The sequence below is a fragment of the Meles meles genome, chromosome 6, assembly GCF_922984935.1.
Source record: "Meles meles chromosome 6, mMelMel3.1 paternal haplotype, whole genome shotgun sequence".
Lineage (NCBI taxonomy): Eukaryota > Metazoa > Chordata > Mammalia > Carnivora > Mustelidae > Meles > Meles meles.
In genome coordinates this window covers 121,634,339-121,653,738 of record NC_060071.1, presented here as the reverse complement: position 1 = coordinate 121,653,738, position 19,400 = coordinate 121,634,339, and the positions used below count along the sequence as shown (strand labels likewise).

The following is a 19,400-nucleotide window of genomic DNA, read 5'->3' as shown; positions in this document are numbered from 1 at the left end:
GCCCGCCCTCGGCATCTGAGCGCTTCGCAGTCGCGGCTTGGCTAATATTTTGGTGCAAGAACACATTTAGACCACCTGCCCGATGCGTGGGTGTGACCCCCCCCCCCGGCCCCAACTTCCACTCCCAGGTCTCTTCTATGCCAGGCTGGAAAAAGGACAATTCTTACAGACGTGGCCACAGACCACGAGAAACTTTGAACAAAAAGGTATGGAGAAGTAAATCCATGGTGAGAGAACAGGTATCAGAAACAGGATTCTGGAAAGAAGTGCCATTCAGAGTTAGTAGAGGAGCCAGGACAAGGCTCAGATCTGCAGATGCAAAGGTCTGAGTGGGCCATCCCTGTACGGGGTGCGTGGGCTCAGTGCTGTGCCCAGTGGCCAGAGCCAGGCGGCGGCCCACGGGGCCTTGGAGGAAAGGAGAGCGTGGCAGCGTAGGGGCAGGAGGGAAAGCCCCAGTGATTCATGGTCTGGACTCAAGGTCAAGAGGGGAAGCCCAGAGAGACCAGAAAAAGGGTGTCTACATACATTCTCCCCGCCTCCTGTCTCCGTACCTCCCTCTCTCTCTCTCCCCTCGCCTTCAGCCTCCACGGTCTGGCCAAGTTCCAGGTCCACTAATTACATCAGACCCACCTTTCACCCCTCCCCACCCTCCACAGTTAGCCTTGATTCTCTGCTTCCTGCTGCTTTGGGGGTGCAGCCTGAGGCCAGCTGCTCCCTGCATCCCACCCCTGGCCCAACCCTGGAAGTGGTGGCTTCAGAAGGGGCCTGAAGCGATCCGGTCCCTTCCTCTGCGGCTCCAGGCTGGTGTGAAGTCTAGTTCTCAACAAGGGGGAGGCCAAGCAGGAGACCCCCAGGAGGCAGCACTCCCAGCCTAGCCTGCCACAGGAGGCTCCTGGCTCAGGAAGCCCCCTCACACGGTGTCCTTGCAGATCCAGAGGGGCCCTGCCCACCTTCACAGCATTGTGCCTCCGCCTGCCCCAAGCTACCTCCCGGCACGATACACACAGAAAGCCTGATTTTCAAAAAGACATTTCGCCAAGCAGCCGATGACCGAGAAAACCTGAAGCTCTCTGGGGCTGTTTCTAGATCTCATTCGATGAGCCTCACTTTACTAATCTGTAAAATGGAGACAGCAATTTCTTCCGCGCGGAGCCAAGGCCTGGCTCACAGGAGGCACTATTACCTTCCCTCAAGCTTCTGACTGGGCCAAGAAGCTGAATCTCGAAAGTCCTGGCTTGCTATTCAATATGTCTGGACAGCATTTTTTTCTAAAAACAGGAAGGAGAAAAGACAAGTCAAGTCCATCCGACATGTGGTCTCCTGTTGGGCAGAAACAAAACCTGCGTCTGGAAAGGTCTGGGATGGTGCAGCTCGTGACCAGGTATTCTCAGCCCTGGTTGCTCCATCCCTGGTCAGCAGGACAAGGAGGGTCACAGGTCAAGAGCAAATGCCTCTGTTTAGTGTAGAAAAGGGGAATTCCAGCGGCCCTGAGAGCGGCCCCCTCCTGCAGTGGCTCCCCCTCCCGCTGACCGAGCTTCAGCCACTCAGCCCCACGGGGCAGGCCCTGAACCCCGAGGCCCTGGTGAGAGCAGGGAGATCTGCTGCAGACCTCAGAAGTCTGAGGCCTGGGAAAGCATTTACCTTCCCCTCAGATGCTCGCTCCAGGTGGGGCACGGAGGAAGCTGCCGTCCACCGCCCCACGTGGGCAATGCCCCACGTGGGCAATACCCCACGTGGGCAATACCCCACGGGTATCTCTCAGAGCTCGTCTCCTCTGTCCCTGCTTTGGTCCAGGCCCCCACGATCTGCACCGACTCCCCACTCCCTCCTGATACTAATTCACTTTTTTTTTTTCTTTTTAAGATTTTATTCATTTGAGAGAGAATAAGGGAAAGAGAGCATGAGAGGGCAGAAGAAGAGGCAGAGGGAGAAGCAGGCTCCCCACCAAGCAGGGAGCCCAATGCGGGGCTCGATCCCCGGAGCCTGGGATCATGACCTGAGCTGAAGGCAGATGCCCAACCAACTGAGCCACCCAGGGGCCCCAACACCAACCCATTTTTAATATGGGGACCAGCATTTCCTTTTTTCAACTTTCCCTTTTAAAAATTCTCCTGGGGGTGCCTGGCACAGATGGTTAGCCATCTGCCTTTGGCTCAGGTCACGATCTTGGGGCCCTGAGATCTAGCCCCGCATCGGGCTCCCTGCTCAGTGGGAGCCTGCTTCTCCCTCTACTGTTCCCCCTGCTTGTGCTCTCTCGCTCTGTCAAATAAATAAATAAAATCTTTTTTAAAAATAGAAATGTTCCCAAAGACTCTCGAGTCCCCCAGGATAAAGTCTGAATTCATCAGCATGGCATCTGCTCCCGCCACCCCACCCCGGCACCTCATCGTCTTCCTGCCTCACCAATCACCACCGGGAAAGACACCCAACCTCTAGCCACCTTGGAGAGATTTAATCAGCCTTCAGGCTATTTTATGTCTCTACAGCTTTGCAGATGCTGTTCCTCTACCAGGACACCCCCGTGGACCGCATTTTCTGCCAGTCTAGTTCACTGCCAAGCTTCCAAGACTCAGGGCAAGTGTCACCCACCACTAGAGAAAGCTCCCTATGAACTTCACCCCTTCCCAGGCTGTGATCACTCAAGTGTTACAGCGGCTGGTTTATGGCCTCTCTCCCATGCCACTAGATGAGGGCACCTCAGGCATGGAGAACGGCCTTCAGAACAAGAAAGGAAAGAACCAGGCAGCCCCTGGCAAGGGACACCCATCTCTCCGGGTTCCCAGAGCTTCCCCATCCCCCATTTCATCACTACCCTAGAGACAACGAGGGCCAGGAAGTGAGATGAAGGAAAGAGGAAAGGAGGGGTCCATGCAGACCACCGCCCCTCTCGGGCTCACTTCCCAACAGAGTCTGGAAGGTCCCCTCTTGAACTGTACACGGACAGTTCCCAGTTCCAAGGAAGCAGGAAAGCTCCCGGGTCAAGTCCACAACAGAAAAAGAGCTCCCACTGCCGACCTGGGGACAGGACGCCAGGGCCTCTCTATTGAAGACTGCCCAGCCTCACCACCATGCCGTCACCGCTGGAGACTCCAAACCAGCCTCTGACAGTACTCCCCATGCAAGAAACCCCCCCCCCCAGGTGTACAGTAAAAACTTCAGCCCTTCATCTGCATGGCAGAGACCCAGAAATAGTCGTCACGCACTTAACAGCAACATGAAACATGGCAGGTCTTAATACTACATGAGGGGCATGAACGGGCAAGTTGGCAAGAAACACAGAAGACCTCCAAGTATTCATGCCCTGTGACCTGGGAATTCCATACCGGGCCTGTCGTGCAAGGAAATGAAAACATTTGGTGAAAGGGTTAAGTACCAGGTATGTTCATGGTGGTGGTGTTTGCAATTCGGAGACACGAGTAACTCAGTATCAGCCATAATGGCAGCCAAATGATGGGAGGGCCGTGTAGACACAAGTAACTCAGTATCAGCCGTAATGGCAGCCACATGATGGAAGGGCCATGTAGACGCTAAAATTCCTACTATGAAAGAACATTTAACGACGTGGGAAAACACTCACTGCACAGTAAATGAAAAGAAAGATAACACCTGGTCTAGATAAGGTAATCCACACTTTGAAACCCAGGTGCCCACGGACGCAGAGAGGGAAGGCATCAATACAGAAATGTTAACGATGGCATCTCTTAGAAGTGAGATAACCGGTGAACATCATTTTCCTTATTTCTCCCAATCAGCAATCAGAACATATCTTTTTAACACAAGAGACTACTTTCTACACCCTCAGACTATAAGTCCAAGTTACAAAATCTAGAATATTCAATCTCCTCCTGTGGAGCCTCACAGTCCTGCTCTATAAAACCGAAAGCAGAAGGGCACCCGGATGGATCAGTGGGTTAAGTGTCGGACTCTTGAGCTCAGCTCAGGTCATGACCTCAGGGTCATGAGATTGAGGCCTGCATCCAGAATTCAGCATGCGGCTCTGCACTGAGCTGGGAGTCTGTGTTTCTCTCTCTCTCCCCACTCCCCTGCTCCTCTGCTCCTGCCTTCACTCTAAATAAATCTTAAAAAACAAAACAAACAAACAAAGGGGCGCCAGGATGGCTCAGTGAGTCAAGTCTCTGCCTTCAGCTCCCGTCATGATCTCCCGGTCCTCCCTGGGATCGAGCCCCGCATCAGGCTCTCTGCTTGGCAGGGAGCCTGCTTCCCCCTCTCTCTCTCTGCCTCCTTGTGATCTGTCTGTCTGTCTGTCTCTCTCTCTCTGTCAAATAAATAAATAAATAATAAATAAATAAATCTTAAAAAACAAACAAACATTGGCAAAAGCTCTCCCCTGCAAATGTGATACACTGTACACGTCATAAAGCAAATTCCACTGATACTGTAGAAATGGCCCATGTGGACTGTTGTATGTTCCCCCGAACACCGTCCCCATCCATGAAAGCAGGTCATGCCCATCTACGCAGGCTTCACTTTAACTGAACACTACCTCCGCCCCACGAATGGGACAGAGCTACGCGAGCTTGCCATGTTCCCACCGACAATATCAAATGTATGTTTCCCTCTATTCTTACTTGTGACAAGTCTTTCACTTCTCAAACTGAGTGCTCATATTTCTAGAGATAATTCTAATTTTAACTAGTCAGCCCATGCTTATCTAAAACAACCACCACTGAAAATGGACAGATCTCAAAAACAGGGAGAGTGGGGAAAAGGTACAGGCCAAGTGTATGGAAGTTTTATCTAAAGGCACCACACAAAACATATATATATATATATACACACACACACATAAACACACACACACACACACACACACACCCATATATACAGAGAATGAGAGTATAAAATCGTGAAGCGGATACCCACAAAATTAACAATGGGGATTATCCCTAGGGCTGGAAGAAAGGATAAATGGACACGCTGTTAATGTCCTGGGGACTTTGATAAGAGAAATTTTATTTAAGGGGGAAAAAGGCCTCAAACAGCTATGAACTATATTCAGGTATTCATATTTAACAGATACACAAGTGTTCATTCGAAACATCTGTACTGCTTTAATTTTCCAAAGCAATAAAGAAAAAAAAATGACATAAGATAAAGCAACCCCAGACTCTTCATTGTACCATTTCTTCTGAAGTAAAAAACAATGTTTGGGACAGCTGGGTGGCTCAGTCAGTGAAGCGTCTGCCTTCAGCTCAGGTCACGATCCCAGGGTCCTGAGATCAAGCCCCACATTGGACTTCCTGCTCAGCAGGGACCCTGCTTCTCCCTCTCTTTCTACCTCTCCCCACTGCTCATGTGCAACCTTGCTCTCAAATAAATAAATAACTTTTTTAAAAGACTTATTTGTTTGACAGAGAGAGACACTGCGAGAGAGGGAACACAAGCAGGGGCAGAGGGAGAAGCAGGCTTCCCGCTGAGCAGAGAGCCCAAAGAGGGGCTCGATCCCAGGACCCTGGGATCATGACCTGAGCCAAAGGAAGATGCCAAACCACCGAGCCGCCCAAGTGCCTCTAAATAAGTAAAATCTTAAAGTACATCATTCTGGGTCGGTCCTGGCTCCTGACCATGGTGAGAGACCAGAGCTCACAAGTTCAAGGACCTCCTAAAACAAAGCTTCCTGAAAATGACCTGTAATTCTTGGTTGTCTCTGGCCATTGTGTGACTGTGGAATCTGAGGCTCTTAAGGGCCCATCCTCTTCTGGACAGATAAGAACTCAGGCCAGAGAAGGAAAGCAGACGGTTCTGGCACATGATCCGTAAGGGGTACAGCTCCAAGAAACTCTGCAGATTTCTCATTTCAGGGTAAGTTCTGCAGGTGGGTCCCTACATCCACCTGAGGGTCCCGATTTCCAGACCGAGGTCTACGTAGACCTGACAACAAAGACCAACACACACCCGAATGTATCCAGGTTGCTGTTCAAACCACTTCCCACCGGCATAAGGCCAAAGAAGCCTCTGTAACGTCACGTGACAAGCAGGCCCCAACTGTTGGGAGGAGGAGCAGGACGGCAGGGGTCCGGGGCAGGGCGTGGCAGTGGGACACAGTGTACAGCGCCCAAGGAATAAACACACACCAGCCCCTGCAGCACCCAGGACTTCTGCTTCTACTAGATGCACTTTCCCACGGGCTCGACTGTCAAAGGAACGTGCGTTTAATGTAAATCCTCAAGAATCTGAATATAAAACAATCATTCTATAAATCCAGAATTTAACCAAAAAAAAAAAAAAAAGGACTCAGAGGAAAAAGAGTCTGGCTTTGAGTAAATAAAACGAGCATCCTATGATGGCGGGGCGTGGAGCTGGCCCACCGGGGGGCTTGAGGCAGCACGCAGGTCTGGTCTAAGCTTGCCTTTCCTCCAGGCCTCTCAGCAGATGTTCCTCCGCCTGTGCGGGCTCGTCCTGGAGCGGGAACCTCCACCTCGGGCTGTCAGTCTTTTTTTCTGCAAAAGGCAACGACTAAACCAAGCACTCTCTTCCTGCTTCCCTGTTCCTGGACACACGAGATATTCGTCCATCATATGTGACAGAGAGGAGTCACCTGGGGGGACCTGGCCGAAGGTGCCTCTTCTGGACGTCACTAGAAACACTCTAACCCTTGGTTCCCACGAGAGTGCACAGCAGAATCACCCAGAGGGCTTGTGAAGACAGATTGCTGGACAGCCACAGCCGGCGTGGGGGGCGGGAGGGCAGACAATCTACATTTCTAACAGGTTCCCTGCAGGTCCGGGGACCACATTTTGAGAAGCCCAGATTCCCCAGTTTGCTGGAAGGATGGTGAGAGTAACAGCGGGGGAACTTCTGAAAATGCCAGTTCTAGGCCCCAGCCCTGGAGAAGTCCAAGCAGCAGGTCAGGAAGCAGCCTGGGACCCTGGCTGACACACCAGTGGTCAGACTGAGGCGGCCATGCTGATTTCCACCCACCATCTACTGTCTGCCCCAGACAAAGGTCAAGGGTCATCACCTCCACAGGTTTTCAGAGGCAAAACTTGAGCTTCCTTGTACGATAAGCCCGTGCTACTCAAGAGAGGTCCCCATCCTTTCTAATGGTCCCTGCCTTGTGATGCTTCAGAAAAGAAGGGGACAGCTAGTGGGCAGAACCGCTGCTTGGCAAACAAGACCCAAGGCAGGATTCTGTGACCTCAAGAAGTCTACCAACAAAAAGCCATGGGCAAGCAGTAGTCTCACTTACTCGGGGGCAATCTCTCGCCCTTCCAGATACCCTGCACCAGTAAGGAGCGGCATCTGCCTTGCTCCTTCCCGAGCCCTCCCAAGTTGGAGGGCCACTTTCACAAGGAGACTCGGGCCGTACTCCTCTTGGGAAACTTTCTTTCACGACCTCTTATAATAACAACCAAGTATGTGTATACTTGAACGTCAGGTGGCAGGGGAAAAGGCAGGATATGCAATTGTATATATGGGGCGACCACAACCGTATAAAACAAAAACTATTCATGCAAAAACTGGAAGGAAGTTCTTTCTCTTCTTGCTATTTGTTTTCCAAGCTGTTTATAAAGAGCAGTGATTACTTATAGGACCAGGACTTAACTTTGTTTTACAATAAATCGGAAAGAAAAAATATACAGAGCTGCCCACACATCTAACCTGTGCCAGCCCCGAGAGGAAGAGGCCAACTAGCCTCCCAGGGAGCAGGACTGACTGGGGGGGGGTGGGGAACAGCTCGCAGCAAACGCTTGTGCAGGGCTGGGGCTGCCAGCGCACCCCGGCCCCGAAGAGTTAACAGCGTAGGAGCAGACCAAGGACGCAGGGTCCTCCTTTCCACCTGTGAGTCTTTCTGGGACCTGAGAACGGACTGGACATCTCTTCCTCCCTCTGACCGTGTCTCGTCTCCTGGAACTCTACACGGAGCAGCTACCTGCCTCCAAACTGACACGGTCTCGAGTGGTTGTCACGCTCCGTCCGCCCAGCCCATATCCGGATGGTGGGGAGCTGCAGCTCAGCACCAGCTCGGGACTCCTGGGGACAGCGAGAGCCGAGGACAGCCCCGCATGGCTGACAGCTTGCAACAAGGGCCTGATGCGGCATGCTGCTCACGGACAGCTTCGCCGCCAGGGAGAGGTTACCACCCCCCAGCCGCACCTGTGGCCCAACACACACCCGTGGAGCTACTGCCACTGGCTCTGGCCAGCCTTGCAAGTCCGTTGTTCTGAGTTTCTGTCTCTCTCATGTTCACATCCTCCCGAGTTTGGATTCATGTGAAATTGGGTAAAGCAGACCTTTATCTGAGCAACTGTGCAAAACTTGGACCTTGACAGATCAAGGACAGGCTGGTCTCATGCCTCCATGTCTTCCTCTACCTCTACACACTTTCCCCTTCTCTCTTTCCCATGATCCTCCAAAATGGAGACTCACGTCACCTGCCAAGACTCCACTCAGGTGCCTCCTCCTCCAAGAAGCCTTCCCCACCCTCTCCGCAGCATGGGTTAAGGGTCTTAAGCTACCTGCACTCCACAGCCCTGGCACTTAGCACACAACACCAAAAGCCCCTGCTCACCAGGAATGGTGCCTACAGATTGGGATAAAGCCCTAAGGACAAGCTGAACCACCGGCCCCTCCACCAGACAGTCCCCACCATGCCCAGACCTGAGTTCACAGGCAGCCTCACTGTCTTTGCTCAGCTTCCCTGCCCATGGCCATCCCCAGGAAAACACTCGCTGAGTATTTCCCACCTGTCTACAGCATGCCTGGGTCTGAGTGTGGCGCCCCTCAGAGGAAAACAAACCCATTCAGCCCCACAGATCCAGCTCGCCCAGGCCCCCCATTCCAGCAGAGCTGCCATCTATCTGGAACTAAAAGGATGGGGCTGGATCTAAGCCTCACAGAGGCTGCTCAGGAAGTCCACAGTGCCCGGCCACCGATGGTCCATGCAGGGAGCCCAGGTGGCTTGCAGAACTGGCCATGCATGGAAAGAGTCCCAGCACAGTAACCCTCTCTCACGCACCCCAACCTTGGTGGAAGGACAACAGAAACAATCATCTCGGAAAACCCAGGACACTGTCCATTCCCTCCCTCTCCCATCCGTCTTCAAATTCGTACTGAGTCCTCAGAAGGGACGCTCCTGCAGCAACCGCAGTCCCCTGCAGGAGACGGCCCAGCACGTGGTGTGATGCCTCAGCTGACCTCAGAACCAGCAATGACTGCATGAGGACAGACAGTGAACCACGGTGGCCTGAGGACTCCCTCATATTGACAGGGACCTCACCACCCTGCAGATGCCCCTAAACCCCAGCACAGAGACTGAGTTATAGTCCAGGAATCTGATGCTAGGAAGAGGTTCCAGAGGCAGAGTCTGCTCAAGGAATCGGTGAAGCCCCAGCATGAATTCTGGAAAAGATACCTTCCTGAGCAGCCGTTCTCAAACCGTGTTCCCTAAGGTCCTGGCAACCAACAGAGATGCCCCAGTGGGAAAGGAGGGTGCCATGCAGAGAAAACCAGAGCCCCCTGACCCTGAAGTCAATCACAGTCACTAGGGCTTCACCTGGGGTTGCAAGAAAAATGCACAGCGGGGAGTAAAGTTTCACCGCTAAGAAGTTTATAAACCAGAGCTCTGAGAGTCACAGTTTAAATCCATTTCCCATCAACATCAACAATTCTCACCTGACCTTCCGAAGGCGAACAGCCCTTCCCCATCAGGCCCCCTTGCCCAACCCATCACCTATCTGCTGCTGAGACACAGGGAGCACCTGCCACTTGGCACCGTGAACCCCCAGTGCTCCCATCTGCATGCTGGGAGCACGAACATAACCCTTCCGTGGTTTCTTCTTTCCCTCAACCCTGTCAGTTACTCCTGAACAAAGACTCACTCGCTGTGGGTGACACCGTGTCAGGGTCCCCGCTCAAGAGCATGCTTGGGGCTGCAGCTGTGAATCACAGCCCATCCCTGGGGTCCTACCATACCAAGCATGATGCTCTGCACACAGCTCAAAGGATATTAACTGGACAAAGTGATCCAGCATCTGACACATTTCCCGCAATGCAAAAAAAAAGAAAAAAGAAAAGGATGCAAGTGAAAACACACCAAGCGTGAGCAAGCAGATGCCTAACCATGAACACCATTTCCTCTCGGCTTCCTGTGGGGAAACCTTTCAGTGACGATACCACCAGACGCACAGCCGAACTCCAGGGGAACAAGGTTCCCAGCCCTTACCTGGTAGTACGTCTTAATGTTTCTCACCAAGATGGTCAAGTTCTGAATGCGAAGGTTCACGTCGTTGTTGACGTGCTTGTTGATGCGCTGATTTGTTGGCCTGGGGTCTCTGGAGAAGGAAGAGAACGGAGGAAACTGCTTATCCCAGTATTTGCCACACACCCCGTTTCTGGCCGAGAGCCAGCTCCAGGCCGCCCCAGCCTCACTAACTACATGGTTATGACAACGTGGCTCAAGTCAAATCCTTATTCCATTACTGCCAAGCCACGGACCTTGTGGGGGGGGGGGGGGCATCACCGCCCTGATCACCCATTCCCCATCACCAACCCATCACAGGCCCTGAGTCAACATTATTTCCGCTCCCACTGCTAGCAGCACCGAGAAACCACCATCAAAGACCAATGCAGACCCCAGAAGTGATACTGTCTGAAAACCAATAACCTCTCCCAAGACAGATTTCAAGATTAAGAAGAGCAAACCAAAATACAGGAAATACCAAGAAAGGGGGGGGAGTACATTTTCTGAGTTAGTAAATCAAAATCATTCATGTTCCATCTCACCGGGGTCCTCCACCTCCGTCACCAGATTGGTCTAGGGCCGGTGGTGCCTGTGATTTACATTTCAGGGACACAAATCTACCTTGAAAACCCAACAGCAGGAGTCTGTGATGTGACCTGGTGTACCACATACTCTACAAGAAATGCTAAGCGCAGAGATATAAATAATTCATGTGGGAAACCCCCATGGTGTCATTTATTTTCCGATCTCGGGCAAAAGTCAGGTCTGGTTGGGATGAAACTAGAAATCAATCAAGTGATTTGTATTTCCACTCATCCACGTCCTGGACGTTTCTCAAAATGTTTCTTACGTGACGAGAACAGACTGGGTAGACTGTAGACCGGATTTAGCTTCTACCTTCCCATTTACCACACAATGCTTCTAACAAAGCCCTCCATCCCATGTCACTGTCTCATTCAAATGAGGGCTGTTTTCAGGGTTTCATCTGTCATTCCGGCCCTGGGAGACAGGCACGAGGGCAGAATGTCAGCCCCTCTTCCTCGGTAATCACCCCCACAAAGGGACAGGAGCACAGACAGGAGTTGGGCAGTTAGGGAGATCAACCTCCATGCCATGGGGCTCATTCCAAAGCCAGTAATTAACACAAAACTGACAAACAGTTAAAAAAAAAAAAATCCACAAGGTGAAATCATTTCAGACCTCACTGAAAGTACCACCTTTTTTTTTTCCTTTAATAATATGAGCTGTTTAGAATTCGACCATTAAATATTTGATATATACACCAGGAGTCCCCACCCTGCATGGTGTGTTTGTAAACCCCTTTACCTGTGAAACTGGTCATAGCCACAGATTTTATTCAGTTAGCCTATATCCCCCTAAAATAATCACATGGACACCTTGGAGCAACCAGGGAATCTCTTTTCAACTGTCATGTGACAACGTTTCTTATTGTCCCCACACAGTAATGGCGTCTGGCCAAGCCATTTGCACGTTACAATTCTCTTGGAGCCATTCATTACTGAGAAAACAAAGGTTAACAGTTCAGTGGAAATTAATTTAGGAATAGAGGCCGCATTCAGAATTTAAACCACAAGGGCATTTTTAGCTACAGAAGGATACTTGACATTACAAACAATTTATCTTAAAGGCTCACTTCTCTCTTTAGGTACCTCAAGAGAGGAGAAGCAATTTCATTAAGTGACTAAAGTACTTCTTAAAACAGAACTCAGAGAGCACGCAGAGCTTTCTCCACTTTGTCTCTGTAGTCCCAGCTTTAAGTCAGGGGGCCTCGCACGTGTGTTGGAAAACACGGTGCACAGTTCCTGCGTGTGCAAAGGCACATCGCACACCCAGGGTGGGGACCTGTGGGTCCCCCAGATAATAACAGAGGAGCCTCTGCCCAGCTCTGCTTTTGTTCTCCCAGGTCAGCTAACTGAAACTACACTCCAAAAGAGCCTCAACATTCACTGTACAAATAATTAGACTAATTATCACGATCATTAGTGCTCCATCCTTCAGCGAAGGCTCTCAGGGTCAAGAGGTTATGAAGAAATAACTGGAAACAAAAGTCAACTACAGTTAAGAAAGGCTCATCCTCACTCTCCCAGCATGGAGTAACCCCCACCTTTCTGTGCTGCAAAAAGGGGGCAGGAGACACAGATGCCAGTCCATGGCCAAGGTTCTCTGGGCCCCAGGCCATTCATCAGCAAAATGACTACAGGATTCTTCCAGCCCTAGGGGGTCACTCAAGAAGGCCAGCTCTGCACAGGCTAATGTGGGCCCATACATGGATCTATATCCCAGCAAGAGGACATCCCATAACCACTGCACAACTGTATGTCCCCAAAAGCCATCATTACTAACAGGATATTTTTTTCATGATAGCCCTAGAATGCAAAGGCCCAAGAGCCCCATAGCAAGAGGTCAGAGGACAGGAGAGAGGCACTGGGTGCAAACATCTGGTAGCTTGTCCGATTTCAGGAACATTTGGAGTCCCACGTGTGGGGCCCTCAGCACTTCCTTATAAAAACTCCTAACTAGGGGCACCTGGGTGGCTCAGTGGATTAAGCCTCTGCCTTCGGCTCAGGTCATGATCTCAGAGTCCTGGGATCGAGCCCCGCATCCGGCTCTCTGCTTCGCGGGGAGCCTGCTTCCTCCTCTCTCTCTGCCTGCCTCTCTGCCTACTTGTGATCTCTCTCTCTGTCAAATAAATAAAATAAAATCTTAAAAAAAAAAAACAACAAAAAAAACCCTCCTAACTAGAGGGGTACCTGGGTGGCTCAGTCAGGTGAGCATCTGCATCTTTGACTTCGGCTCCAGTCATGGGCTTGGGCTCCTCATTCAGCGGGGAGTCTGCTTGAGAGTCTCTCTCCCCGCTGCCCTCCCATTCCTGTGCACACGTGTGTTCTCTAATAAATCAATCTTTCAAAAACAAAAACTAGAAAAAAACAAATCAACTTGACCTAGAATTTTAAAGACAGAGGATTTATATTTATGGCAACCTTGCCCCCTCCCTTGGGAAAGCTAGCCTGCAAATTTTAGTTCTATTCCAAAGGCTTCCAAAATTTAAAAATGAATCAAGAAATGATCTATTGGGGTGCCTGGGTGGCTCAGTGGGTTAAGCCTCGGCCTTTGGCTCAGGTCATGATCCCAGGGTCCTGGGATCGAGCCCCGCATCGGGCTCTCTGCTCAGCAGGGAGCCTGCTTCCTCCTCTTTCTCTGCCTGCCTCTCTGCCTACTTGTGATCTCTGTCAAATAAATACATAAATAAATCTTTTAAAAAAAAAAGATCTATAGATATAGAGATGTCCATGTCCACAACGTATCACGGGTTGAAAAACAGGGATGCTGAAAGACAACAGCATGAGCCCATGTCTGCATAAAATACCTTAAGAAGCATATATCTACATACTATAGACATCTGAAGACACCAGAATAAAAGCATTGCTACCTCTACATGGTAAAATCATTAACAATTTTATTTGGCTCATCTGTCTCTTCTACTCTCCTACAACCAATGTAAATTTTTGATATAATTTTTAAGGACTCAAAGCCCCCACGAAGAGTCTCAGATTCTGTAGCCAAAAAAGGAAATCACTTAAGTTCACAAAAATCTTTTGTATTCTGACACTTTTCCGCCAACACAAACTCATTCAACTAAAAGTACTTGCCCTCAGCTTTTATACATGCAGAATGGGACTAGAACTCCTCTTGCAACACATTAGGGGAAAAATTATTCTACAAATGCCTTTTAGAAACATAGGAAACTCAGGGTGTCTGGCTGGTTTGGTTGGTGGAGTGTGCAACTCTTGATCTTGGGGTTGTGAATTCGAGTCCCACGTTAGGTGTAGAGATCACTTTAAAAAAGGTGGGGGGGCACCTGGGTGGCACAGTGGGTTAAAGCCTCTGCCTTCGGCTCGGGTCACAATTCCAGGGTCCTGGGATAGAGCCCCGCATCAGGCTCTCTGCTCAGCATGGAGCCTGCTTCCTCCTCTCTCTCTGCCTGCGTCTCTGCCTACTTGTGATCTCTGTCTGTCAAATAAATAAACAAAATCTTAAAAGAAAAAAAGTCTTTAAAATAAAAAAAAAAGAAATTCAGGAAACTCTGTTTGACTTGAGGATGTTTTCAACCCCTAAATAACATATTATCCTGATTTTCACAGTAAGCACTGAGGGAAAATCTGAACAAAGCAAATAATGCTGGATTTACTACAAGCCTTGCAAAGGCACAAGCTGACCTCAGGCCCAATCCCAAGTTTCCAACTACACGCAACAGCCATTGCCTTAAATCAGGTGTCCATTCTCAGAAGTACAGATGCATACTGGCTCAGGCATGTGGGGACACACACACACACCCCAGGCCTTTGGCCTCGCTCCGAACAATGCTGAATGTTTGTTGGGCATTTTCTAGATGCATAATCTTATTTAATCCTCCCAAGTGTATAAAATACAATACCCTTATTACAGATCAGGAAGTTGAGGCTTAAAAATTTTAAGTAATTTGCCCAAGGGAGCAGAACAAGTGGTAGAGAGGGGAATGTGAAATTGTCTATCCAGAGCTTTCAGAGCCCAAGGGCTTAAATATCTTTCTACAAGACAGTGAGAAATGTGTCCAAAGTGAATGAGCAATCTGGTTTTCCCTTGGGTACCAGCAGATTTCCCAGAAAGACTGCATTTACAGAGGAACGATTCAGCACCTTCTCCCATGAATCTTGGTCCATGCCATTCAATGCCTTTCACTGGGAATGCTCCTCCACTGGGCCTCCCCTGAAAGCTGAGCCACAGGGCTTTCCTGCTTCCAGGCACTGATGTCACCGGGAGGCCAGGGCCAAGAGACTACTACTGCAGCCTTCTTCAGTTGCCAGAGACAATGCCCAGGTGCAGCCACGTGACCCCCGCCGGCCTCCATATGGCTCTGAAGTGTTAGGTAACCCGCCTCTTATCTGAGCTCCATACCCAATTAGCATACTGCTCTCTTAATCTTCCTAGGTCCTACCAACTTGGGGAAAATTTATCAAAATGGGCAAATAACACCCGTTGGAGCTACTAGCAGAGGAGATAAGGCAGAATATAGCCTTATTACTGACCTGCCCGTTAGCCTGACATTTCTGCATTTGGCGGAAGTGAACACAAAGGCTTTTGTACAGCATTAGATGGAGGGGTTGGACGTGGGTTCCGGAGTCCAGTTTTGCTTTAGTTCTCCTTAAGAGAGGGCCCAGGCTAAGAATGATGCTGTAATCTAGGAGATTAAGAATGTGGAAGAAAGGAAGACTAGAAAAATTCTTACAGGGCACCTCCAATCCTTTCTGGATTAAGACAAAGTATTTGTAATTGACACTTGTACCTATTAAGTGATAAGGACGGTGCTAACTGCTAACATGTTATCCCATTTAATCCTCACAACCATCTCTTAAGAGAGGCACTTTAGTTCCCATTGTACAGATGAGGAAAACAAAATCCTCGAGTGGTATGTCCAGCATCACTTGGCCAGTAGGAGACAGACCTAGAGTTCCCTAAGCTGTCAACACCAGGGCTGAAATACACTTTTTTTTTTTTGCATACTTTTTTTTTAATTGAGATCATCTTTACATAGAATGATATACATAGATCTTAAGTTACAGCTTGATGAATTCTGAAAAATAAGATGTACTCCCACGAACACACAGAACATTATCACCATTTCCGCACCCCCCAGAAGTTCACCTGTGTCTCCTTTACAGACAATCCCCACCCACCCCTAGGAGCAACTAGTGTTCTGATTTCTATCCTATCACCTGGAACAGGTTTTTTGTTTTTTTTTTTTAAAGATTTTATTTATTTATTTGACAGAGATCACAAGTAGGCAGAGAGGCAGACAGAGAGAGGGGGAAGCAGGCTCCCTGCCAAGCAGAGAGCCCGATGCAGGGCTCGATCCCAGGACCCTGAGATCATGACCTGAGCTGAAGGCAGAGGCGTAACCCACTGAGCCACCTAGGCGCCCCTGGAACAGGTTTATTCTGATCATACAATCAGTAAACTGTGCTTCTGGTGCTCCTCACTCCTTGATCTCCTCAGCTGGAAAGCTACCCACCCAGCTTCCCGCTGTCCCTTCCTCTGCTCCTGACCCTGGCCAGAAGGCACCAGAAGCCCGGTTTGAGGCCGTAAGAGCGAACTTCTCAGTTCCCACTCCCAGAATGATTATCTCAGCATATCACAAAGGAGAGAACAGGTAAAAACTGCCAAGGGAAGTGGAGACGCCCTTAAACTGAATTTAGCCACGGGCCAAGTGTGAACGAGTGATGAGCACTGGCACTTCTCAAAGGAATGGTCCAACAGGCTTTCCTGATTTACAAGCAAGCAGTAAACGCTTCAGGAATTCCAAAGGTCAGGGAAGAAAGAGAAACAGTCCTAGGGCTTTTGTTCTCCCCTCTGCCTGGGTGTAAAAACTGAATGAAGAGGCCGGGAATACTGCTGTTTTTAATTAAACAGTCTTGGGTTTGAGTAAGGACACAACGGTCACTGCACCAATGGAATCCAGTCATTTTCGGGGTCCACCAAAATGGGGGGGAGTTGCCAGAAATTAAATATGCCACTAGACAACCCCAGGAAAACTCCTTTTCATCAATATTCTCAGACAAGTGCTGCCAAAGCTGGTAACACACGTCATTTTAGGATCTAATCAAACACAAGATTAGTAAGATTAGTTGTGCCTTTAAAAAAAAACAAAACCAAAACTAAGGTGTCTCTCCCACAACATGACACCAAGTGATTTATTAAAAGAAGCAGTGTTCCCAGAAAATTTTCAAAGCAGACTTTTTTTTAAGTAGATCTATTTAAACCACTTTCTGAATATGTCAAAGCTAATTGTTCCCCCTCAGGGGCCACAAAGCTGATTCTCATTAGCTAATGCATTCATGCTAGAGTAGGACAACTTGCTTAGTTGCAGGTGAGTAAGTGAGCCTAAGTGGCTGATCTGCAGAGAACATGAAGACGTTTTGTTTTGCTTCCAGGGCCTGTGAATCATACCAACAGTCACTTCCAATATGTTCCCTGCACTTGGGAGTTAAAAACAGAACACAGCCTCAGGAGCCAACACCTACTTGTGGCAGGCTGTCAATCAGACAGGCTCTGCAGAATTCAGCTGCAGGAAAGGATGTGGTCAAACACACAAGCTAGTAAGTTTAACTTCCACCAAGACCCTGTTTAAGCTCTAGGGCTTTAAGACAAACAGTACGCCAGCATTAGACTCCCAGGACTCTCAACACAGTAACTTTAAATCCATGTCATGAGAAAGGCCTTAACCAATTGCACTTGCTACTGGGCACCTGAAAAGGTACAATCTAGTGAAGAGAGCTCAGAAACACAGGCATCCCACCTTACGGTGAAAGTTACAGTCACATGGATGCTCTGGGTCCGCCCTAGGCACTTCCTGTAACCAGACTCTGTTACAGTTCCCTGCCCCCAAAAAGGGTGTTTTTTTTTTTTTTTTTTTAACCTCGTTGCTCAAACCTCAGTCAACTATCTAAGTTCGGAAGTCCATTGTGCTATTTACACCAAGTAAATGATGACAGTCATTCAATTCCAAACTGCCTTTACCAAACAAGCTGCCAAAAAGCCGACCCAGAATTCTTCATATCCACACGAATGTTAAGAAGTCACCTTAAAACCGAGACACACCAGGGGCCGCACGGGCAAAGAACCCTCCTGTTCGAACTCCATGTTCCATTGCTACAACCTCAAACTTTCTGAAACACCGCTCTTTCCTTCTTCCCTGGAGGTAACTTACATTTGCAACATGATTTGGTTCAAAAAGATGCCGTCGGCTAGATCCATGTACATTGTCAGGTTGTCCTGGTTGCCGCTTCCGAAGGAGCCAAAAGTTTTCACCTGCCGGGTAGGGGCCGCGGAGAGAAAAGCAGGAAAAGTCACCCCGGAGCGCCCTGTCCAAAGCTCTCCAGGGCAAAGGCGGGCAGGGCCCCTGTGGGAAGAGTGGGTCACCCACGCACGCCCGTCCGCCCTTCCGCAGGCGAGAAGCCCACCCTGCTCCAGGGCCTCTACCCCCACCCCGCGCCAGGAAACAGACAAAACTTCCTCCCTGCTCTTCTCCAGTGTCCCAGGGCGAAAAACAACAACAAAAACAACAAAACCAAAAGGGACTTTTTAATAAATTTCTCACGTCTCAAATCTACTGGAAATGACTGCTCCGAACCCAGCCTGTACGCATTCTCACTGGGAGACTGCAATCCCCGCCGCCACCCACCTGCTGGTCTCAGAGGTTCAGAAACTACACGAGGATATTTTCGGGGAATGGGTCCTTTTCTCGAGTGGTCAAGCCACGACGGGGCCCAGGTCACTCCTCGGATCCTGTCCGCTACGAGGACGTAGCCCAAGGCCCGGTCGGGAACAGGTGTACCCGCTCAAACCCTGATCCGGTCGAGAGCGCGGCGAGGTCCCGCACCCGGTGCGCGGGCTCCCGAGTTGGAAATGCCTCCGGACCCCAGGGCTCAGACCCCGACCTCTGCCGGGAGCACTTGCTGAGTCCCCCGCGTCCCGGAGGCTACCCGGGACCCCGGGAAGGGAGATCCACGGCAGGCAGCGAGGGAAGAAGCCGGTGCACCAACAATGGGGCAGGAAGCTGGGCGCACTCACCCAGGTCACCAGCGGGCTCTGCAAGAAGAGCTCCATGAGCTCCGAGACCGTCACGTCCATGCTGAGTCTGCGCCCGCCGGCTCCACGCCCGGGTCGCCCGCGCCGCGGTACAAAGCAGCTCTGCCAGCGAGCGGCGGGCGCGGGGCTGCTGCGGCTCGCACCCGGGAGACAAAGGCGGGGCGCGAGCCCACGTTCCGCGGCTTCGGCGGCCCCGCGCCCCGCCCGGGGCTGGGGGAAGGGGAGGGCCCGCCACTCGGGGAGGAACAATGCGGACGGCAGCCCCGCCCCTCGGCGGCCCTAGGCAGCCGGTGCGCCGCCTCGCGGTGCCGGGGACCGGAGCCCCGGCGCGGGCGCGGCTGCGCGGGGAGGGGGCGCTGCCCGCACGTGTATGGGAGGGAGGGGTCTCTGAGCGGCGTCCTCTGCAACCTGCACGTGGGGCCGCGCCACGCGCCCACGCTGAGCGCAGCCTCAGCGCTCTGGGCCCCTGCACCTGGCGCCTCGCGGCGCGCGCGCGCCTGAAGCGGGCCGGGACGCCAAGTGCGGGCGGGAGCCCGCCGGCACTGGCGCC

General features: G+C 50.7%; 1 protein-coding gene across 2 annotated transcripts in view; it reads right to left on the bottom strand.

Annotated features, from left to right (window-relative positions):
* Nucleotides 1-19,036, bottom strand: part of CCDC88C (coiled-coil domain containing 88C) — a 126,247-nt gene extending 107,211 nt beyond the window's left edge. Inside the window, exons 1-3 of one of the 2 annotated variants that reach the window (XM_046007733.1) lie at nt 18,833-19,036; nt 17,970-18,070; nt 10,187-10,295 (exon numbers count right to left, since the gene is read on the bottom strand). In XM_046007733.1, coding sequence (XP_045863689.1) covers nt 10,187-10,295; nt 17,970-18,070; nt 18,833-18,892 — 270 coding nt within the window. In that variant the 5' untranslated portion in view covers nt 18,893-19,036. The remainder of the gene's footprint in view (nt 1-10,186; nt 10,296-17,969; nt 18,071-18,832) is intronic. The other variant, XM_046007734.1, reaches the window with a different exon arrangement.
* Between the last annotated feature and the right edge of the window lie 364 nt (nt 19,037-19,400).